This window comes from Schistocerca gregaria, chromosome 4, assembly GCF_023897955.1.
Source record: "Schistocerca gregaria isolate iqSchGreg1 chromosome 4, iqSchGreg1.2, whole genome shotgun sequence".
In the NCBI taxonomy this organism is placed as follows: Eukaryota; Metazoa; Arthropoda; class Insecta; order Orthoptera; family Acrididae; genus Schistocerca; species Schistocerca gregaria.
Genome location: NC_064923.1, coordinates 214,247,995 through 214,273,232, shown reverse-complemented (window position 1 = coordinate 214,273,232; position 25,238 = coordinate 214,247,995). Strand labels below are relative to the sequence as shown.

Here is a 25,238-nt window from a genome sequence, read left to right as displayed (position 1 = left end):
TGATGTAGCAGTTTTAATGGCCAGTAGTGTACGTTGAAAATGTTCGGATTTCCAAACTTGGCACTCCATTTTCTAGAATCCAAAGCTTCACTCACTATGGCTGTATTTCAACTCAAACAGCAACAGTAAAATACAAATAAAAAAATGACAAACGATAAACAAACCGCTAGCAACCGGAATGCCAACATGGGACACAAAGACGCTATGAACTTACGCGCCAACCTAATATTTCTCTACTTCCTTGTGGTTAACGAGCATTTAGCTCTCATTTAAGTATATGACCAAAAGAGTCAGCGTTCAGGAATTGTGAAACGAACCCTGTCGTCCACAACCACGCGCCACAAAGGCCGCAGATTCACCACGAGATGGGGAAACTCACAGGCGTCTATTGTCTATTGAGGCCTAAGGTCTGTAGTGTGCGAGTGAGACAAAGGAGAACCTGCGTCATAGGGAAACCCAATAGAAGCCGTTTGTGGCCAAGGAGACGTAGCAGTGTTAAATACGGCGGACCTAAGATCGCCCATAAAGGGAAACATTTATGAAAACTATTTAATTCTGTAGTAATGCAGAGAATGAAGGCACACTAATTTTAATGTGCCATCCTCCATAAAGTTTCGTGTTGATCCCAATAAAATCTGAATATTGATCATATCTGTAATAGTTTAGGATTCACCGTTAAAGTGAAATTAACAAGTTTTGTAACAAAGACAATCTCAACCCTTTGGTCGATCTTAACGATCGACTTTCATATAGATGTGCATAATTAAAATGACAAACGTTGTAAACAGCGACTCTGTAACTTTATTTGTTAAAAAGATATAATAAATTTAAATTATCAGTATTTTCAGTTAAGCATCAGATCATCATTCCCCCATACAAAACACATTGAACGATGACAGCATGGCACCTTATTGAATCATTAGGTAAAACAACAAATATTTATTGTGAAGTTTAGAGCATAATAGTTACTTTTGTTTTTTATGTATTTATCAGAAAGTGCATTGGTGTAAGCCAGTGGCCGTGATATTCAAAGTTAGGAAGGAAATTGTATTGGTTTTATGTTGTTGTTGTTGTTGTCTTCAGTCCTGAGACTGGTTTGATGCAGCTCTCCATGCTACTCTATCCTGTGCAAGCTTCTTCATTTCCCAGTACCTACTGCAACCTACATCCTTCTGAATCTGCTTAGTGTATTCATCTCTTGGTCTCCCTCTACGATTTTTACCCTTCACGCTGCCCTCCAAAACTAAATTGGTGGTCCCTTGATGCCTCAGAACATGTCCTACCAACCGATCCCTTCTTCTGGTCAAGTTATGCCACAAACTTCTCTTCTCCCCAATTCTATTCAATACTTCCTCATAAGTTATGTGATCTACCTATCTAATCTTAAGCATTCTTCTGTAGCACCACATTTGGAAAGCTTTTATTCTCTTCTTGTTTAAACTATTTATCGTCCATGTTTCACTTCCATACATGGCTACACTCCATACAAATACTTTCAGAAATGGCTTCCTGACACTTAAATCTATACTCTATGTTAACAAATTTCTCTTCTTCAGAAACGCTTTCCTTGCCATTGCCAGTCTACATTTTATACCCTCACTACTTCGACCATCATCAGTTATTTTGCTCCCCAAATAGCAAAACTCCTTTCCTACTTTAAGTGTCTCATTTCCTAATCTAATTCCCTCAGCATCACCCTACTTATATCGACTACATTCCATTATCCTCGTTTTGATTTTGTCGATGTTCATCTTATATCCTCCTTTCAAGACACTGTCCATTTCGTTCAACTGCTCTTCGAAGTCCTTTGCTGTCTCTGACAGAATTACAATTTCATCAGCGAACCTCAAAGTGTTTATTTCATCTCCGTGGATTTTAATACCTACTCCGAATTTTTCTTTTGTTTCCTTTACTGCTTGCTCAATATACAGATTGAATAACATCGGGGAGATGCTGCAACCCTGTCTTACTCCCTTCTCAACCACTGCTTCCCTTTCATGTCCCTCGACTCTTATATGTAAAAGAATTTAACTACTTTATTTAGAACGTGGAAGTGGTCAAGCTTTGATTATCTGTTAAAATGTAAAATAATGTAGAATAATCTGTAGCCAATCAGATGGACGGCTTCAGGAAAGGGAACTACACTAGTCAGTTGACCGGATATGTTCGGCGCGCGGAAAGCGCGGCCGGGGACGGGCAGAGGCAGTGCTGGTGCAGACGCGAAAGCGGACAGTTCAGCTGGAGACGCCAAAGGGGACAGTTCGGATTGTGACGCGAAAGCGTTCAGTCGGTCTTTAGGTAGCGAGGATCTGAAACGACTTAGAAAATTTCACGTTGTTTGACCGACCCCTTCTTCTAGTCAAGTTGTGCCACAAACTGTTATTATACTGTTATTAAATGTTAGATTAAATTTGCATTTTGCAAACTTGCCATCAGACAGACAATTTAACCAGAGGGCCACGAGTGTCAAACTTACGGCGTGTAATGCGACACATGCGGTTCAAACCATAGACGAGTTTGAGCCGACACATTTCGACGAAGACGGACCGCATGTGAGTCCGAACATGGGATGTTAGTTCGCATCCTCTGTTAATGCCACCTGACAAGGGTCACAGTACTTACTTACGAACGAGGGAGGGTTTTGCGAGTTACCTCAGTCGTGGATAAAATAAATCCGTCGGGGATCAGCCTTTATTACCATTAGCCTATATCGTCATTCCACTTTAAATCGCTAAGTACGCTGTCATACATTTAACGGGTGTGTCTGCTTCCAACGATCGGCAGTCGTGTAACTAATGTACTCCGGCTATTTATGAGCAAAATGTTAAATTTTTTATGGTGACGGTCAAACACGAAATTATACTCCACGCGTCGATGCTCTCACAGTTTTTCTCCACTTCACTACAACTTTTTACCGTCGCAACTTGTCCGTATACAACATCATCATCTGCGAAGCAGTATTATAAAACTTCTGGGTTATCCATTTCTAAGCATGACTGTGAGAAATAGAAGTATATCTGAGTGTGATTAACGCCCTGTATGCAAAGCTAGTTTATAACAACAAACTAATCATCAAAATATCCACGGGTGTACTGCCGGTCTATAGTGTCCAACGGGCACAATATTTCGGCGATCAAACATGTCGCCATCATCAGGTGAACTGACGGACTGAGCTCCTGTGAACGCGCTGGCACGGAGATCCGTACGCTATGGCTGCTCAGGAGGATCCCCGTGCCGGTGTGTTCACAGGAGCTCAGTCCGTCAGTTCACCTGATGATGGCGACATGTTTGATCGCCGAAATATTGTGCCCGTTGGACACTATAGACCGGCAGTACACCCGTGGATATTTTGATTATCAAATACGCCGGGAGAAACTCAAGAATCACAACAAACTAATCCTCTAGATGAGGGTATGCCTAGCACTGCTGATATAGTGTCACTGAAACTGTAACGTTCTGGAATGAAAGGACTCTCGTAAATTAGCGATTACAATGACAACACTTAATATGCGTCTCAGATAGCCCGCAGTACTTCTGCGGGTGACTTTTAGTTCACAGTTAAAAACAAGCGTGTTTCCATGGTTACGCCTCACTGTTCACTAGTCTTTCGATATGTGTCCTGTGTACCGGCAACAGATGAATGTAAGGCTCTGACACAGCTCCGATTTCGCGTGATCCGTCTTAAAACTGGATGCTAAACACAAATGTTGTGTTTTAATGCGATACAACAAGCAAGAATGGTTTCAAATACTCAGCTCCTCATTTTGCTAACAAAATGTTCCATACGAGTGTAGTGCGTCCACTAAAAGGGATCTCAACTTCAAGCCATTCGAGTGTGATAAGTGGGACAAATGCAAGCTGCATATGGTAAGTACTGAACCCACCACCACTCTCACAAGGGTTATTCACGTAGATTGCGTATTTGTAACTTGTGTTTGCAGATCTCTCGCTGGGGAAGATGGCGGAGCCATGTGATTTCGAGACAGCAATCGCTCAGACAGGTTAGTGCTGTCGAAAATATTATTTCTACCGTGAATAGTTATTTTTACTAAAAAGAATTGTATCGTTAGTGAATGAAGCGAATGGTAGGTAAAGTAGCTACCTGGGACCTAAATGCGTCGACCGTGTAGTAATTCTCGTAACGAATACACTTTGTGAATTAATGTGCATCGTAGAGCCTCTTACTGTACTTGCCAAAGGTAAGAACTGAAAGTAAGAAGTAATAGTTTAAAATCATTCTACATCTACATGGATACTCTTCAAATCACATTTAAGTGCGTGGCAGAGGGCTCATCGAACCACCCTCACAATTCTCTGTTATTCCAATCTCTTACAGCGCGAGGAGAAAACGAACACCAATATATTTCCGTACGATGTCTGATTTCCCTTATTTTATCATGGCGATAGCTTCTCCCTATGTAGATCGGGGTCAACAAAATATTTTCGCATGCGGCGTAGGAAGTTGGTGATTGGAATTTCGTGAGAAGATTCCGTCGCTACAAAAAACGCCTTTGTTTTAGTGATGTCCACCCCAAATCCTGTATCATTTCAGTGACACTCTCTCCCCTATTTGGCGAAAATACATCACTACTATCTGATAAGGATCCCACACTGCTCAGCAGTATTCTAAAAGAGGACGGGCAAGCGTAATATGGGCAGTCTCCTTAGTAGATCTGTTACATTTTCTAAGTATCCTGTCAATAAAAGCAGTCTCTGGTTAGCCTTATCCAAAGCATTTTCTACGTGTTCCTTCCAATTTAAGTTGTTAGTAATTGTAATTCGTAGCTATTTAATTGAATTTACGGCCTATAGAGTTGACTGATTTACCATGCAACCGAAGTGTAACGGATTCTTTTTAGCACTCACGTGGATGACCTCACACAATTTTCGTTATTTAGGATCAACTGCCAACTTACGCACCATTCAGATATCTTTTCTAAATCGGTTTGCTATTTGTTTTGCTCTTCTGATGACTTTATTAGTCGATAAACGACAGCATCGTCTGCAAACTATCTAAGACGGGTGCTCAGACTGTCTCCCAGATCGTTTCTATTGCTAATGAACAGCTCAGCAAAGGGCCTATAACACTACCTTGGGGAACGCCTGAAATCACTTCTGTTTTACTCGATTACTTTCCGTCAATTACTACGAACTGTGACGTCTCTGACAGTAAATCGCGAATCCAGTCACATAACAGAGACGATATTCCATAAGCACACAATTTCACTACAAACCACTTGTGTGTTACAGTGTCAAAAGCCTTCCGCTAAACCAGAACTGCCGAACGAGTTTTTCGAGTGAAATATATCTTGGCGTAGCAACATTTTAGATTATTCTGTTCTTAGTTATACTGAAAATTGTTGGCGATCTGATTTCAGGGTTTTCGGCCTGTAAACCACAAAGTCAAAGATAAATCGCCAGGATAATAAAATTAAGTGATAAAAAGGAACATTAATCAGGAGATTTCATCGGGGCCTCTAATATGCAGGTTCCGCTGTGTTAGGCCATCAGTAAACGTTCGTGTCATTTCATGTTGTCAATGTCAGGCATTTCAAATATCTTTAGTTTAAATATCAGACCTTTTTATCCTTTTATATAATCGCAGCTGTCTCCTACCTTAAGTCTTTCAGTTCCAAACTTTTAAAGACTACAGCTTCGTCTTCCATTGGTCCACCTCCGCAAGCATATCAGCAGCTAGCTTCGTAAAAATCTTGAGGTACTGTGGACTGGCTATTCATGAAAAGTAATTGAGGCTACAGTCGTCTCAACCTGACTGTAGCCAGGCCCGCAAAAAACAGTGGCTACAGTGTAATGTTAGACTCAGTTTCTACAAATTAGGGTCAAGTTTTCCATTGGTATTTTCCCAAGAAAGCAAGCAGAAGCGTCAGCATACAGTTAAGGATTTTCTCATTAGTTAAGAATTTTCTGATTGTTCTCCGAAATTGTAGGCTGTTACTTTCTCATTTCGTTACTGACGTCACCTTAGGGTATAACATCGTTAATTGGCAAGATTAGTTCGTTAGACGAAGATGTCAAACTTAACTGATTCGTGCTTCGAAACGTGTATGATACGTCAACGTTCGTTTTCATAGAGTGCCATTCCCCCATACCTGTTGGTCCAAAAATTTCAGAGACTGATTTTATTCCTGGCGTCTGAGCAATGTCAGCGCAGCAGTAACTACGGTGGTAGCTGGAACTAACAAATGTAAACAACAGATGTACATTCCACCAGTCAGTTGCGAGCAGGTAGTGTTAAGCAGTGAATGTGCGGCAATAGTGTCAGTGAGTCAACAGTGTATATGTAAGTCAGTAACGAATTTTGTTTTGTTTTAATTTTTTCAGGCAAGACATAAAGCAGTGTGTCAACGTTGTCTTGTCACAAATGAACCCCTAAATAAAGTGTTCAAGACATTCTATCAGTGTTTTGAAGAAGAGAAAAGTAAGTGTCAAAGTCTGTCCCGCACACCTTGATTTCCCAACAAAAACGTTTGTTGGACGCCTGATTCTGCTTAGAACGCGACTACAGAATTTCAGTTACGCAAAACTTTGTACTCATGTCCGATTGCAGATCTAAATAAAATACTGCCACTGAAGCAACTACCCTCAGAGCTGGAGATGTCTCTCTCATATCGCTGTACCTAGCGAGGTGGCGCGGTGGTTAGCACACTGGACTCGCATTCGGGAGGACGACGGTTCAATCCCGTCTCCGGCCATCCTGATTTAGGTTTTCCGTGATTTCCCTAAATCGTTTCGGGCTAATGCCAGGATGGTTCCTTTGAAAGGGCACGGCCGATTTCCTTCCCAATCCTTCCCTAACCCGAGCATGCGCTCCGTCTCTAATGACCACGTTGTCGACGAGACGTTAAACACTAATCACCACCACCACCATCATATCGCTGTAACCAGAGATCGCAATCAATTTACTCATTCATTTTAAACGATTTCAGTTTCCAATAACATTAAAGAAGGCTCAAGGTCAGAGAGAGGGGGGAAGAAGAGACGGAGAACGAAGAGTGGAGAAAATGGACGTAGAGAGGAAAAGGAGGAGATGGACAGAGATACGGGAGAAAGAGATGGAGTGAGAGAAGGCTAGGAGGTGAACAAGGGGAGAGTGAGAGCAGGGTATGAACATAAAGACGCAAGATGATTAGGATTTATCCGATTGCAAAACACATTTAGCAGATGATAACCGCCACGTTCGCTAGTGTCTATATAAAGTTTGTTGCTTCAAATGATCGTTCCTGTCGTATCACTGAATGTTAACCATTCTCCCTGGAACACCCTATTCATTTAGTATTTGAGAATGAGAGCACTTAGCAACTTCCAAGACACTTTACATATGGCTTTAAACCTTTAAGAAATTTTTCTCGATAAAATGACGAAAGGAAAAATGTTTATCGCTTCCTACATTTTCGCTGTTCACGCAGTAACACTGGAGCATCAAGCACGCGTTTCAATTTATTATTTGTTTACACATCCCCCATGAACCATGGACCTTGCCGTTGGTGGAGAGACTTGCGTGTCCCAGCGATATAGATAGCCGTACCGTAGGAGCAACCACAACGGAGGGATATCTGTTGAGAGGCCAGACAAACGTGTGGTTCCTGAAGAGGGGAAACAGCCCTTTCAGTAGTTGTAGGGGCAACGGTCTGGATGATTGACTGATCTGGCCTTGTAACACTAATCATAACGGCCTTGCTGTGCTAGTACTTCGAACGGCTGAATGCAAGGGGAAAGTACAGCCGTAATTTTTCCCGAGGGCATGCAGCTTTACTGTATGGTTAAATGATGATGGCGTCCTCTTGGGTAAAATATTCCGGAGGTAAAATAGTCCCCCATTCGGATCTTCGGGCGGGGACTACTCAGGAGGATGTCGTTATCAGGAGAAAGAAAATTGGCGTTCTACGGATCGGAGCGTGGAATTTCAAATCCCTTAATAGGGCAGGTAGGTTAGAAAATTTAAAAAGGGAAATGGATAGGTTAAAGTTAGATATAGTGGTAATTAGTGAAGTTCGATGGCAGGAGGAACAAGACTTCTGATCAGGTGACTACAGGGCTATGAATACAAAATTAAAGAGGGGTAATGCAGCAGTAGGTTTAATAATGAATAGCAAAATAGGAATGCTGGTAAGCTACTACAAATAGCATATCGAACGCATTATTGTGGCCAAGATAGATACGAAGCCCACGCCTACCACAGTAGTACAAGCTTATATGCCAACTAGCTCGGCAGATGATGAAGAGGTTGATGAAATGTGTGATAAGATAAAAGAAATTATTCAGATAGTGATGGGAGACGAAAATTTAATAGTCATGGGTGACTGGAATTCGAGTGTAGGAAAAGGGAGAGAAGGAAGCATAGTAGGTGAATATGGATTGGGGCTAAGAAATCAAAGAGGAAGCCGCCTGGTAGAATTTTGCACAGAGCATAACTTAATCATAGAAAAACACTTCGTTCAAGAATCATAACGGAAGGTTCTATACATGAAAAAAGCCAAGAGATACTGGAAGGTCTCAGATAGATTATATGATGGCAAAACAGAGACTCAGGAACTAGATTTTAAATTGTAAGACATTTCCAGGGGCAGATGTGGACTCTGACCACAATCTATTGGTTATGAACTGTAGATTAAAACTGAAGAAACTGCAAAAAGATGGGAATTTGAGAAGATGGGTCCTGGATAAACTGAAATAACCAGAGGATGTAGAGAGCTTCGGGAAGAGCATTAGGGAACGATTGACAAGAATGGGGGAAAGAAATACACTAGAAGGAGAATGGCTAGCTTTGAGAGACGAAATAGGGAAGGTAACAGAAAATGAAGTAGGTAAAAAGACGAGGGCTACTAGAAATCCTTGGGTGACAGAAGAGATATTGAATTTAATTGATAAAAGGAGAAAACATAAAAATGCAGTAAAAAGGAATACGAACGTCTCAAAAAAGAGATCGACAGGAAGTGCAAAATGGCTAAGCAGGGCTGGCTAGAGGACAAATGTAAGGATGTAGAGGCGTATATCACTAGGAATGAGATAGATCGTGCCTATAGGAAAATTAAAGAGACCTTTGGAGAAAAGAGAACGACTTGCATGAATATCAAGAGCTTAAATGGAAACCCAGTTCTAAGCAAACAAGAGAAAGCAAAAAGATGGAAGGAGTATATAGAGGGTCTATACAAGGGCGATGTTTTTGAGGACAATATTACAGAAATGAAAGAGAATGTAGATGAAGATGAAATAGGAGATATGTTACTGCGTGAAGAGTTTGACAGAGCACTGAAAGACCTAAATCGAAAGAAGGCCCTGGGAATAGACAACATACTTGTGGAACTACTGATAGCTTTGGGAGGGCCAGGCCTAAGAAAACTCTACCATCTAGTGAGCAAGATGTATGAGACAGGCAAAAGACCCTCAGACATCAAGAACAATATAATAATTCCAATCCCAAAGAAAGCAGGTGTTGACAGATGTGAAAATTACCGAAATATCAGTTTAATAAGCCACGACTGCAAAATACTAAACGAATTCTTTACAGACGAATGGAAAAACTGGCAGAAGCTGACCTCGGGGATTCCGTAGAAATGTTGGAACACGTGAGGCAATACTGACCTTACGACTTATTTTAGAAGAAAGATTAAGGAAAGGCAAACCTACGTTTCTAGCATTTGTAGACTTAGAGAAAGCTTTTGACAATGTTGACTGGAATACTCTCTTTCAAATTCTAAAGGTGGCAGGGGTAAAATACAGGTAGCGAAAGGCTATTTACAATTTGTAAAGAAATCAGATGTCAGTTAAAAGAGACGACGAGCATGAAAGGGAAGCACTGGTTGGGAAGGGAGTAAGACAGGGTGGTAGCCTATCTCCGACTTTATTCAATCTGTATATTGAGCAAGCAGTAAAGGAAACAAAAGAAAAATTCTGAGAAGGAATTAAAATCCATGGAGAAGAAACAAAAACTTTGAGATTCGCCGATGACATTGTAATTCTGTCATAGACAGCAAAGGACCCGGAAGAGCAGCTGAACCAAATGGACAGTGACTTGAAAGAAATATATAAGATGAACATCAACAAAATCAAAACGCGGATAATGGAATGTAGTCGAATTAAATCGGGTGATGCTCCGGGAATTAGTTTAGGAAATGAGACGCTTAAAGTAGTAAATGTGTTTTGCTATTTGGGGAGCAAAATAAATGATGATGGGCAAAGTAGAGAGGATATAAAGTGTAGACTAGCAATGGCAAGGAAAAAGTTTCTGAAGAAGAGAAATTTGTTAACATCGAGTATAGATTAGAAGTGTGAGGAAGTCGTTCATGAAATTATTTGTCTAGAGTGTAGCCATGTATGGAATTGAAACGTGGACTATAAATAGTTTAAACAAGAAGAGAATAGCAGCTTTCGAAATGTGGTGCTACAGAAGAATGCTGAAGATTAGATGGGTAGATCACACAATTAATGGGGGGGGGGGGGGGTATTGAATAGAATTGGAGAGAAATTTGTGGCACAACTTGACTAGAAGAAGGGCCCGGTTGGTAGGGCATATTCTGAGGCATCAAGGGATCACCAATTTAGTATTGAAGGACAGCGTGGAGGGTAAAAATCGTAGAGGGAGACCAAGAGATGAATACACTAAACAGATTCAGAAGGATGTAGGTTGCAGTAGGTACTGGGAGATGAAGAAGCTTGCACAGGATATAGTAGCATGGATAGCTGCATCAAACCAGTCTCAGGACTGAAGGCCACAACAACAACTTGTTTAGAAGTAACTCTATCTCAAGATATAGCAGACGTTTTCCACACATACCTCTGAATGAACCTGCAAAATTATAGCATTGTATGACACATAGTTTGCGTTATACAGATGTTCATAATTCAGAGTTTGATTTTTAAAAAGTTGCAGTTGGGGTCTACTGATATTATACCAATGGGCAAAATAGACTAAATGTTAAATGTGATCAACATGCCTGTGTTTAAAAAATTAACAAAGTAAAAAATAAAAATTACTGTCAGAAAATATCAGCTTCCTTTCACATCCATCACGCTCCTTTTTAAGAAATTAAGGGGGTATCCGTGCAGACAGCATGTAGGAAGTAGGTTTTATTGTACCAGAACTATCACATTCCCTGCCGAAGGCTACTGGCAGTAGCGGCTGAAGTTGATTCTAAATCCGCAAGAATTTTATGGAGGAAGAGTCTAGCCGCGATAAATTATGAATATACATATGGGCTGTGAGAGAAGTGGTCTATTCCCCCATATTGCAGTAGAGCCTTTTTTAACCATAAGCTATCCGTTCCAAGTTTCCTAGCAACTCGCCCAAAATTTAATCGAATTTATAATTCTGTTCTGTCACGAAATGTTTCAGTTTAGAAAATATGGATGGTGAAGGCATTAGAGTAAGTTTAGACAGAAACTGTTGCAATTTTGCTTCTGATCGCAGTATGCCTCACAATGTCACTCTAAGCTAAAGTATAGCTGGGATAATTCCGTAGGTATGCTATTACATGCACTGTCACCCCAAAAGGTTAGCAATTACATTACATATAACACGGAAATTAAGCGTTTCCGGACACATGTCCACATAACATATTTTCTTTATTTGTGTGTGAGGAATGTTTCCTGAAAGTTTGGCCGTACCTTTTTGTTACACCCTGTACATATAAAATAATCACCCCCCTCCCGACTCCACACTTTGATATTGTGAAGGTCAAGCCTTTGGCAATATGCTGAATTTCAGTTGTTGTGCACATGCCCTACAAAAATAGTAAAATTATTGAAGATATCATGGAATATGAAAAATCACAAAAATTTTGAAATGGAAAAGACCCACCTGCTTTTATAAAAACTGGATATTTTTGTAATAAAAAAATTTGGGATCACAAAACTACGTAACCGAATTTTGTAAATAAGCGTCAATTAAAAACGGAACATAACTAGAGGACTAAAATTTTGTTTGTGAATAACATTCTAAATAAGTTTTTGGAAAAAGAAAAATCTTAACAGAAAATTCCAAATTCTATATCGACGTGTTCATACCCATCCTCAGATTAAGAATATTTTATCAAAACATTATTTTTGCATAGATCAATTACATTATCAACCGCAGTGGTGAATAAGGGAACCGTCAATATAGTTAATAGTCATAGAGTCTACCTGAGTTACTCACATAACTAGATCGAAAAAGAGGAAATAAACAATGTACTACTGTTAGGAACTGTTCAAGAACAAGTGGATAGTTCCTACTCGCTCTGTTACATGCTTGATTTCTCGGAATAGTGTTGGATCAACAGCCTATGTTCTTACTTCAGTGCATTGCCTGCGCAGTAGACTGCTGCAGTACCTACCGACCCTCATCTTCTGTGTAAGGCACAACAGTGCTAAAGTAAACAAAAGCTGATTTGCATTATTCTATTTTAGGTTTTGGTTGGTTCAACATTATGTTATTGGCGGCGGCTTTCCTATCGGCCATGGTGTGCGTGTTTGACACAACTGCTATGGCATACGTCATCCCGCTGTCGCAGTGCGATCTCAAGCTTTCCAGCATTGACAAGGGAGCCCTCAACGCCATCGGCTATGCTGGTAACTGCACAAGCGTGAATACTATCTTACTTCTCATTTAAGAATAACGCACTCAGCTGATCTCTGCAGTAATTTTCCAGCAAGTTACTAGTTCTCCCATTCACATAGAAAAACGTATTGCCGTATATTGGTGGTGGTGGTGGTGGTGTGTGTGTGTGTGTGTGTGTGTGTGTGTGTGTGTGTGTTTGTGTTTGTGTTTGTGTGTGTGCGCGTGTGTGTTTGCATGTGTGTGTGTGTGTGTGTGTGTGTGTGTGTGTGTGTGTGTGTGTTTGTGCGTGCGTGTGTGTGTGTGTGTGTGTGTGTGTGTGTGTGTGTGTGTGTGTGTGTGTGTGTGTGTGTGTGTGCGCGCACGTATGTGTGGTTGTGCATGTGTATGTTTGTGTGTGTATGTGTGTGCTACTGTTCCTAAGAATGAACGGAATTAAAGGATATGGTACCAGAAAGTAAAAATAGAGGAATTTTGACCTTAAAAATATTTCAATGTTTGGTAAATAGTTGATTGGCTGAATGTTCGTTTTTCATAACACTGTCACTATACACGACAAAGTACAGTACAAAATGTAGATAATAGTGGTGACTGTCCCTTCATTTGGTGTAAGAAAATAAAATAGCGCCTTCCGAGCGGCGCATTTCACGCAAATAATCAAAGTGTCTTCCCGTTTCCGTCTTAAAATCTGTAAGCCATGTCTATTCAAACATCAAACGAAAATTATTAAGCTGTCTACGAAATGTGAATACGAGATCCTCACTCTATAGGTGTTCTACTTTTTGGAGGAACATAGTCTGCTCTACATGTACTCAATATCAAGCTTAAGGTTGTCAGGTGACTCCGGTACGGCGCTGGTTATGTTTTACGCAAAAACTAAACCTAAGTATTAGAAGAATTACTCTGTTTTTACCATTTTGTTTATATGTAACTTCAATTTTGAATTACTGTTTCCGCTACGGATGCAAAGAGAAAGCCATAGCAGGAGTAAATCTTAGTTTCCATAGCAAAGTACCAAAAGATCTTATTGTCGTTATCATAGTAGTAGGATGCATTCGTCTCGTTAGTGTTCTTCTTCGAGACATAGCCTAAAATAAGTATAGTTTCCGTACGAATACGAGAAGTCGTAGTTATTGAAAATAAAGAAATTGAAGATAAGGAAGTTACTTCAAATAATGTGGTAACGATGGCAAATGAACATGAAATTATTTCCGTTTATTCGCAGACAAAAGTAAGCGAAAAAAATACGGCAGTAAACAAAGTTATCTACAGTCTGTGTTGCCCCCGAGGCCTTGGTTACTACAGTATTTTGTTTTCCACTGCTAACAAGATCAATGACCTAACAGTTGTGGCAGTGTAGCTGTCCAGTATGCGTGACTTACTGCAAATTAACTGCATCATTTCTATCATAGCACCTGATCGGTACGCGTGGTAGAAGTTGGTAGCAGTATGGGCGACATAGGAAAACATTTATCATGCGTGTACGTTTACTTCCTTTTACCTCTCTTGCCTGCTAGGTACACACGCGATTTTTTATGTAAACCTATGCCAAAATAGCTTAAAAATACATAAATGTCATTTGTCTCCCTGTATAACTAACATTAAAATTCGGTACTTCACTTTTCGGTGTTTCCGTAAGCTTTTTTAATATTATGATGATCCACTATGGTTTTTAAATTTCGTAGTGTGTATCGTGACCTCAGCAATAGCTGTAGAGCTGTTTTTACGCTGGCGATACATTTTCTACCCTATAAGTTCCTCTTTCTAGTCATTGATTGAGCTGTAACTCAAGAAGACTGTTGTGTTTATGTTTCAAAAGATTGTCAAGGCTGCGACTCTACTAATCGCCATTGCTGTTCACTTCTCCTGACGGATGTTCACTACGAGAGTGGGCAGGGCCGCCAGTAGTACCCTAATTTTTGCGTAACACTTAGTAGTGTTATAGTTAACTGAAAGTCAACCTAACACACATTGAGGAGTGTTATCGCGCATTCAGAGGTATAACGACAGTCTTACCCATTTCTTTCGTTTCATGCAGATTTAGAAACCATTATGTTTACAGTAAAGTAGTCATAATATGAAGCTATACTACTAGCACCAACAAACCACATTCTGAGTAATCATTTGAGAAGCTTCGACGGATTTTTCCTTCCGATTTTCACCATTTGATTAATTATACGTGTGTGTTCTGTTCCTATTCTTATTGCTTTCAGATTGACCTCCACTTAAATTGTAAAAATATTTTTCACAAAACGCTAAATTACTGTAGTAAGGTAGTACAGACTTCAGTTCTATATGCGTCTGTGCACAGGAGAATGAAACGTGTTGTCTATTGTGATCAAAAGTTCAGATACGTTTATTCTGTAAAGTAGTGTATACATAGTCGAGAAATGCGCCAAATAAATGCGTCAAAATTTTTACTATTATAGTGTGCTCGTCTAAAAGAAAGAGAGAAATGAATAAACGAAACGCGAGAAAAAATAACAGAGGCATATGGTATAGATTTCTAATTTGCTGCTTTTATGTCACCAAACTTAATATTTTTGGAGTACTTTCAATGACCGGCAGTGATGTTTAAAAATGCATTGAAATTCCATATTATGCTTATATCTTCTGGGTTTGTAGGGCTTGTAAGAGAGAAAATAACATCGATGTATTTTCCTCATGTTTATAGTTCAGCAGAATCTACACAAAGCCATCTATTTTCATGAGCACCACTATCCATCGTGTTGATACACTTAGTACAAAACATAATACCTGCGAATAACTATTCTGTGACAAGCCTTCAATGGCTTGAAAGCTGGTTAATGCGAAAAATAAATACCAAAAGTATTAAAAGCGTACCGTCTGTTTCTCATATACTTACGCTTCACTGTTATTCAGTGTCAGGCGTGCTCCGTGACATATTGTTCGTTACGTTCCGTGGCGATGCTTGACTTGACTTTACTCTTACGAAAAAAGTCCATTAAATTATATTATACACGAGTCAATATACTCCCCAAACATACTGATATTTAAATTAAATAAGAATGAAATGGATAAAGCAAGAATGGCAACCCACCAATTAACGCAACGCGGAGTAAAGGGATCAATTCCAGCAGCTGCAATGTAATATTTATTTGCTTGTATCTACATATTTCTGCTCAATAAGCTTTCCTGTTTCGGCTTACAATGCCATTTTCAAGTGCGCCTGTGGGTGTTGTCAATAACAAATCTTATGTACATCTTACTTATGATCATGAACGTATTTTTATGGATTACATTTATACTTACGTCTAGTTGGAGATGACGGTCATCTGGGAGCTTTCTATTGAAACTTAGCCGCTAAAATACAAAAACTTGGTGATAACACGTGTTTGACTGCTGTTTGACACCTGGGATCCTTAGATGCCAAATGCTTACAGATTTTATTTTACTTTTTATTCTTGTGAGTCAGGGATGGTGCTTTCGCTGCACAGATATTATGTAGTTTATTTTCTTGATGTGTTATATGCGATTTCATATATTTATAGTTTCTCGTAGAGGAAAATTCAATAAAATTTGCTAACTAGGGCTTGTGTTTCAACTCAGTTTGTACAATGAGTTCGGGAAATTCTTCATATGAGTATATGTCTCCAATTCTTCCAAAATATTCATAGTGCATTCTTTAGATATTTTGTGTAAAATTTGTACAGTGTTTCTAGTGTGTTGTACCTTATGTTCTTCATTTGGAAGATGTAGGTAGAACGTTGACTGACCGTCAACCGCAGAAATCAATGTGGGATGTACGACGAACGTATCCGTCGAGACAGTGCGGCGAAATTTTGGCGGTAATGTGCTATGCCAGCAGACGAACGACGCGAGTGCCTTTCGTAACAGCAGGACATAACCTTCAGTGGCTCTCCTGGGCTCGTGACAATGGTGAGAGCTGATGGTAGGGTTAGAGTATGGCGAAGACACTATGAAGCTATGGACCCAAGTAATCAACAAGGCACTGTGCAAGCTGGTGGTGACTCCATAACGGTGCGTGCTGTGTTTACATGGAATGGACTGCGTCATTCAATGTTGTCATGTTCCTAAACAACTATAGAATTTTTACCGAAGACAATGCGCCAGAACACCAAACCACAATTGGTCCCGACTGGTTTGAAGAATATTTTAGACAGTTCGAGCGAATGATTTGGCGACTCGTTCACCCGACGTGAGTCCATCGAACAATATGGATCTTACCAAGTGCTCAGAGCACGCACAAAATCATGCATCGGCAACAGTTTCGCAATTATGAATATCAACATATGCAGCATGGCTCAATATTTCTGCATAGGACTTCCAACGACTTGTTGAGTTCACGCTATGTCCAGTTAATGTTCTACGCTGGCCAAAAGGAGGTACGGCACTATATTATGAGGTATACCATGACTTTTGACACCTCAAAGTAGAGCGTAAACTTATGGTTCACACTCGATCTGGATGGTTACGACTGAGTGCTCCTTTTTTTTCTTTTTAAACCACCAAAATAATAATAATTAAAACACTTATCGAGGTTTCTGTGACTACGTTTATGTTGAAAGTCAGATTGTTAATGTTTCCTGTAACGAACCAGCACATTCCAATGCCCTCCTTTGTACTCCAACATTACGAGTCCTAACGAGATGTCCCATGTATCTAAAGCCAGTCGAATAATTGTGATGTGGCGGAACCGGAGGGACAACGATTCCTTGTTCAAACTTAGTGTAGAGTGCAGGTCTTTCATTGGCTGTGAGCAACCTGACATCTCTTAAACTGGTAACACCGTTTATCATTGGTGCTAACTTCCCGTTGTAGAATTTGCCGACAAAGGTTAAGTTGGCACAACGTCATTCTACTCACACTATCTATAATTAGCCCTAAGCTTACCTGTTTTCCCTTCACTCTCCTTCTCACGCATTCAAACGCAGGGAAGGAAAAGAAGTGTGACATTTAAAGTAAACACAGATGGGTCCATTTTTCTGTTCAGAAGACATTAATTCGTATACCATTGTACGATACCAAAAAAAGGCTCTGAGCGCTATGGGACTTAACTTCTAAGGTCATCAGTCCCCTGGAACTTAGAACTACTTAAACCTAACTAACCTAAGGACATCACACACATCCATGCCCGAGGCAGGATTCGAACCTGCGACCGTAGCAGTCATGCGGTTCCAGACTGTAGCGCCTAGAACCGCTCGGCCACTCCGGCCGGCGTACGATACCAAATTAGGATCGTGTGAACATCGTAAATGGAGCTGAACTAACAGTTCCGCTTCAGTATAAAGCAATTGGATGCAAACGGAGTATAAATTATACGTTAGTTCATACAATGTACTTACGCAAAGTAAAATAAAATATATTTATTGAATGTCATAAAATTTCATAGCTATTAGCAATTACTAAAATTATAAATGGTACATTACCGTGTATGGTGTTAAATATTTCTACAACTTGCAGTAGTTGGCTGCTACGCGTTTCTCGTAGAAGCAATTTTGGAAATTTGTGGTAAGGTCATATGGGACTAAGCTGCTAAGGCCATCGGTACCTAAGCTTACACATTACTTAACCTAGCTTAAACTAACTTACGCTATGGACATCATACACACCCATGCCAGAGGGAGGACTCGAACCTCCGACGGGGGCAGCCGCGTGGGCCGTGACAAGGCGCCTTAGGCCACGCTGCTACCCCGTGCGGCTCATAGAAGCAAGAAATCGACATAATTTGTATAACATCGCTCACCAGTTGAACTCATATAGGGGGCAGCCAGTCTCACAAGACGCCACTGAACACTGTGCTATGTGGTGCACGTGACGCTGCCACTGTATACAATATCTTAGCCGTCGCAATCAAAACTAACGGACTTCCCATTAAACAGGACTCTCAGTCATTCTTAGTGACCAATCCTAGCCTCACCATTTATTTGTTTTATCGAAAGACGTTTTTGCGTGGCGCTTGTCTGGTGTCATGCAGAGGTTAATGAACGGCTCTGGCGCCCACTGGATGTTTCACAGGTTGCTTCAGTCATAGAGCAGCAGTATCAACGCCGTGAGGATTGCGGAACGCACATGTGGCCAACACTGAGACGAAATAGCCACCTAACGTTGGTATGACACAGTTTATTCCGTGCTGCCGAAGACCCAAAATTTGATATTACACTGTGTGCTCTGATTTGACATATCTGTTAGTAATAGCAGTGGTGCATAACTGTTGTCGCCACAAACGCAAGCGGAATATGTTAAAGGAGGAAAGACCATAAGGGTCTGATTGTAATAATCATACCAGGAAATCACAGGGTGAATTTAACTGACAATATGGCTACAAGTTTGAGACAACCGCTAGATAAATTCAGTGGTGTGAAAGTGTACTGCATATCGATCTGTTAAACTATTAATTCGATCAGTTTTCATCTGCATTTTGGTTTATACCTGTTACATTCTAGGGTATTGGAAAACTATTTCCTGGCACCAATGTTGCGGCCTATGTTCAGGGGTCCCATTGCGATCAGGATGTCGAGTGTAGAGTGAGGATGAGTAGTCCAATGCATGTCCAGAGGTGTCAGCGATATGTATAATATTTCCTGGTCGAGCAGAGTTTACAAGGGTGTAACTGTCATCAGAGCTGGAGTCGGCAGCCGAGTGGAAGTGCACAGGGCCTGAAGAAGTGCTGATGCCCTGTGAGAGAGTTGTGACGTCGCTGACGTTGGTCAGTACCACAGCTACGGGCTGTGCCTGTAACAAGCTGGCCATCATCAATCAGCGTGTTGTGGTTTCAAAAATGGTTCAAATGGCTCTAAGCATTATGGCGCTTAATATCTGAGGTCATCAGTCCCCTAGAACTTAGAACTACTTAAACCTAACTAACCTAAGGACATCACACACATCCAGGCCGAGGCCGGTCGGTGTGGCCGAGGGGCTCTAGGTGCTTCAGTCTGGAACCGCGAGGCTGCTACGGTCGCAGGTTCGAATCCTGCCTCGGGAATGTATGTGTGTGATGTCCTTAGGTTAGTTAGGTTTAAGTAATTCTAAGTTCTAGTGGACTGATGAGCTCAGATGTTAAGTCCCATTTTGCTCAGAGCCATTTGAACGATGTCCGAGGCAGGATTTGAACCTGCGACCGTAGCAGTCGCGCGGTTCCGGACAGAAGCGCGGTCACTGCGCCGGCCTGTTGTGGTTTCACTGAAACACAATAGACTGTCATTAGCCTCGGTTCTGGTGACGCAAATGGAAAGGCAGCACGACAGAATGTGTTCTTGAACTGCGAGAGTCTTCCTATTTAACTGATCAAGCCCGCACGTGTGACGTAATGTGTCTGAGAGTGTGCGCGTGCTTTTTCTATTTATCGGACCCATCGTGATAGTTTCAGTGACTGTACTGGGCTGCCGAGTTCTGGTCTTTCTGTCTACGTTTGGTTTTGTAGCAGCGCTCTGGTGTTATATACTGGTAGTGTTACCATACAATGCCTTGTTAAATAACACAGCAGTGTTTGTGTTTCTGTGTACCCTATTCCGAGGCCTGTTACCTTGGCAATATGCCTTGTCAGCATAACAGTTGGGACGCCAGCCCAGCTCCCCTGGTAGAATTTTAAGTCTGTACATTAAAATTATTCTTCTGCGCAACTTACTGTTTTTCTGTCCTAAGAGTCACCAGGTGCTTTTCTCTCGTGCTTTGGCAGGTATTTGCAATTTCGTTTGTCCAATGTGTAGCCGGAGCCATCACAGAAAAATACTGTTCATCAAGTGTTTCATCCGACACCAAGTGTCAAAATGTGTGTGTGAAATCTTATGGGACTTAACTGCTAAGGTCATCAGTCCCTCAGCTTACGAACTACTGAACCTAAATTATCCTAAGGACAAACACACATACACCCAAACCCGAGGGAGGATTCGAACCTCCGCCTGGATTAGCCACACAGTCCATGACTACAGCGCCCTAGACCGCTCGGCTAATCCCGCGTGGCACCAAGTGTCAGCGGAAAATGTTCGTTTGATTTCTGTTACAAACAACATTATTTTTGAAGCGGTATCTTAGTCCCCATTCAATACAGCTGTTCCTAAATGAGTCTAGTGGCATATTCGTTTTACCGATATTCATCAGCAGGGTTGCACAACACAAATATCCCGTACTCCAGCTGCTATCCTTGGCCAGCTTGCCCGTCTTTCGTGCCACCCTAACCCACACTGTCTGCTACTGCCAAGCAACAGGGCTGCTGAGTCTCTGCCTGGTTATGCGTCGTTTATACTCTTCCTGTCGACATACATGACTAAAGCGAATACCGCACTAAACTGATTATGGACATATTTATTCAGCTGTACACATAAAATTCTGCTTTCAAAATAATTTTGTTTGTGGTAGAAAAAAAAAACTCACACGTTACGTTGACTCTGGGCGTCGTGACGAGTACTATTTGTTTGGATTGACCTTAGCTACACATTTCAAAATCGAAATTGCAAATACTTGCTTAAAAACCAGAGAAAATCCACCTGATGGCTCTTGAGAGACACATCCTGTATATGAGAAAGTGAGTCATTATAAAGATCTCCAAACCACTGCGCTTATTTATTGAAGCATTAGTACATGTGACATGTATAATGAGTATCTGCGATTAATATTTTACTTTCTCTGAAGATAAATAGAGATTGAGCATAGGTCACCAAAAAGTTTAAACTGAAGAATTTCATCCCTATAATATTTCAGTTTGTGATAAATCGCAAATTTTCTGAATGTCCTAACTCCAAATAAGGTGTTTTTCTGGGCAGGTTCACTTTATCGTAATAGGAGGCCGTTTCACAGTGCCGCGGCAACAAAACTTATTAAAACAGGAACTCGGTAGTACGATCTAGTGCACTGAAAAACCTATAAAATGGCGGTTTCTATCCCTTCTTTTCCTACAGCAAAGCAATTAGCGACATCTGAGCTGTAACACTCTTCTCAAACAAGCGAAATGTCCTTGCACGTATCCCATAGAAGCTTTAAGCAAAGTTCATTGAGATATCAGATGCGAATTATTATGATTTTCATGAAACGGTTGTACAAAACCCACTGCACTTTTCAGCTAGATCTGTCTGTGTCCTGGCGATGGATCGCCATTCAAAATCTGCAGAGCCCTTGCGGACAAACCTTACGCCGCGCCACACTCACATGACCTTTCAAGTCGATGTATTCTCGTGATAAAAATTCGGTTCTGCGAATCTGAGTCTCCACTGCTCTTCTAAGGCGTCAATGCTGGACTTTTATCACACATCCTGCTGCTATTCTCCCGTAATGGTTCCATGGGATGGCCTAGAAGCGACGCGAGTGACTTGTGGGAAAATCACATCTTAATGAACGAGTTTCTGTTAATTTCGTTGGACGCTTCTTGGTTCAACCGCTTAGTGAAAATGACTATATACGGTCTCAACGCTGTCTGAACCTTTAGCTTGGCTCGTCATTTGATGACCTATGTCCGTGTACATACATGTAAAGAGCAGTTTACTAAGATGACTCGCAAAAAATAAAGCTGTATTATTAGATTTCTTGTGCAAGTCGCTAGTATCGCACTGAATTTAAAGAATTAATTTTAATTTGTCTGCTTCCGATGTTATTACGAACAAGCCAAGTGTGGTGATTTTCATGTCTGTCCGCAGGACTCATCAGCAGCTCGCTGCTGTGGGGCTCCGTTTCAGACATGATCGGTCGAATCAAGTTGCTCAGGGTCGCCTTGCTTATTGACGGCATCTTGGCCTTCTGCTCCGCTTTCTCAACCTCGCTCTGGATGTTGCTATCTCTCAGATTCATAGTTGGATTCATGTGAGTAGTCTAAACTATATCTACAGTATACTGACAAATCTTTTTTTTCGATAAGATCAGTAATTTTCTAATTAATTTGCCGTAGAAAAGCTAGTTTCCAAGCATAAGAAAAAAGACGCTGTATCATTTATTTTAGATGCTACTATTTTTCATGAAATTTGACTCTGATTTACAACCCACTATGTAACTTATGAAATAGATATTTTTATTAAATTGGTCTTGATCGTATATAATATGACAAATTTGATCTTCTAAAAAGAAGGAGGGCTATAATTTCCATTTTTATACAACTTTCAATTTTATGTTCAACAGTTTTTATATGACTTTCAATTTTATTTTTAACAGTTTTTATAGAATTCTTCTGTTTTTTTTTTTTACTTTTTTGCTTTTGATAATGGCAGTTTAAATGTTGACACTGGCCAATTTTTTCTTAATATTTATTGCGAGCAAGACAATTTTTATTAAATGTATTTTTATATATATTTCCTGTTTCTGATACAGTTAACTCTTTCTCCCTTCCTTAAATATTAATAAAATTTGTAACGCGAAGTAAATACTTATATTATGCATTTGGTGTTCTTGTTATTGTCCTCACAGCTGTCTTCGGTTTAGTATTTCATATTTCCACGTTTTACAAATGTTTCCGGGAATTATGTTGTATTCTCTAACATGGACAATAACACACAGAATAAAATGTAAATTTAAAAATAATGTAAGTTTAGAAGGCAACTTGCATCATCTGCAAGAGGTCTGTGGTCACTATTAATACTGTCTGCAAGGTCATTAATAAACAACATGAACAGCAACGATGACTCTCCATCCGAGATAACATGCTGCGTCCTTCCCACCAAAAAATCCTAATACAGTCACAAATTTCATTGCAAATATCATATGGTCATACTTTTGACAATGAGCTTTAAAATCGTACTGAGTCAAACGCTCTTAAATACTGCATCTATCTAACTACCTTCCTTCCAAGCTTTCAGTTTTGTCAAGTGAGAAAAGTGTAAGTTGGGTTTCGCATGATCGATGTTTTCGGAATCCATGCCGGTTGGGATAGCTCTTTATGTTTGAGCTCAGAATGCGTTCTAAGATTCTGCAACAAGTAGATGTCAAGAATATTGGACGGTATTTTTGTGGATCACTTCTTGTAAGCATGTGAGACCTGTGCTTCCTTCCAACCATCCGGCACGGTTTTTTGTTGGAGGGATATACGGCAAATTGCAGTTAGAAGCGAGGCTAACTTAGCCGCAAATTCGTTATAGAATCTCAAAGGGATTCTAACGGGCACTGGACAACCGTTCAATTTTAACGATTTCAGTTGTTTCTCAAGACCACTGCACTAGCGCCTATTTCACTCATCCGTTCAGTGATACGAGGATTAAATTGGCGGTGATTCTCTTGGGTTTTCCTTTGTAAACGAACATTTGAAAACTGAGTTAAGCATTTTGGTTTTTGCTTTGCTACGATCACTATTAGTCCCTGTCTCTTTCGCGAGTGGCTGTACACTAACTTTGGTGCCACCACCAATAGCCTTTACATATGATCTGAATGTTTTGGGTTTTGTGGAAGATCATTTGACAGTATTCTTCTACGGTAATCACTTAAGGCTTCACACATTGTTCTCTTGACAGCGAGACGCATTTCATTCAGAATTTTTGTCTATGGTCCTATGCTTTGTTTCACACCTTTCATGCATTATTCTCTGTTTCTTTCGAAGTTTCTTTACAGTTACTGTACACCACGGAGGGTCGTTCCCATTATGAACTATTCTACTTAGTACCTATCGAGAGCATACTCAACTATTCTTTTACACTTGAGTCATAGTACGTCTACAAGCTCCTGCCTTGTGTTGTAAGTTTCAAGTTCCTTATTCAGATACGACACTGCCACTCCTTTATCTAGTTTGCTGACAATAAATACCTTTCTACTTATTGTAGTTGGCATTTCCACTTTGGTCATCATCGTTGCCACAACCGCGTCATGATCACTAATATCCTTTTCTATATGGACATTCTCAAAGAGGACAGGTGTATTTGCTCACATTAGATCTAACAGATTTCAGTCATAAGTGGGGTTCTGAACTATCTGTTCTAGGTAGTTTGAGCGACGGTATTTAGTAATGTCTCACAGGATCTCTAGTCATGTCCACCGCTAACAAAACTAATTTTCCGGTTGATCGTTAGATGATTAAAGACTGCACCAATGATTCCAGTATGACGGGGCAACTTGCTTACAAGTTAACTAAGATTTCCTCTATCGATTAGATGAGGAAATCAATGGGCGATAGAAGAGTCCAGTTACCATTTTATCCCGATCTCTGACACTGAGTCTTCGCCAAAGAATCTCGCATGCAGCTACAGTTTCTATCTCGGTGGATTTGAGTTTTTGTCTACAGTGACAAATACACCACCCCCATTTCATATCAGCCTATCCCTACGATATGGAGTTAAATTTTCCCCAAAAATCTCAGTACTATCAATTTCAGGTTTCAGTCAGCTTTCTCTACCTAGTATTTTGCTAGCTTCACTGCTTTTCAGTAGCACGTCACAATCTAACACTCTCCTGCGAATGATGTGGCAATTAAATACTAGTCTCTCACTTGTGGAGAGCATTCTTTTGGATTCTTCACTGGATAGAGAATACTCAGTCTAAAGAACACTTGCGTGCTCACCGCACGCTGCCAGCTACCTGGGTGTTGTGCATCGGACCCATTTAGGGGGACCCTATACTTCTCAACCCTATGGCGCAATCCAGGAAGTAGCAGCCTAGCTTGTCACAGAACCTTTGAAGTCTCCGGTTTAGTCCTTCCATTCGATTCAGAACCAGGTTGTCACGGCAAGCTCTGGAGACAATGCTGCAAATTGTGAGCTTTGTTAAAACTCCATGCGCAAGGCTGGTCTTCTCAGTT

At 40.6% G+C, this 25,238-nt stretch overlaps 1 protein-coding gene across 1 annotated transcript in view; it reads left to right on the top strand.

Moving 5' to 3' along the window:
* Positions 1-3,851: 3,851 nt before the first annotated feature.
* The window catches only part of LOC126267657 (uncharacterized), a 133,760-nt gene continuing 112,373 nt past the window's right edge, over positions 3,852-25,238 (top strand). The window contains exons 1-4 of the mRNA XM_049972956.1: positions 3,852-3,867; positions 3,942-4,001; positions 12,406-12,567; positions 22,165-22,327. Coding sequence (XP_049828913.1) covers positions 3,852-3,867; positions 3,942-4,001; positions 12,406-12,567; positions 22,165-22,327 — 401 coding nt within the window. The remainder of the gene's footprint in view (positions 3,868-3,941; positions 4,002-12,405; positions 12,568-22,164; positions 22,328-25,238) is intronic.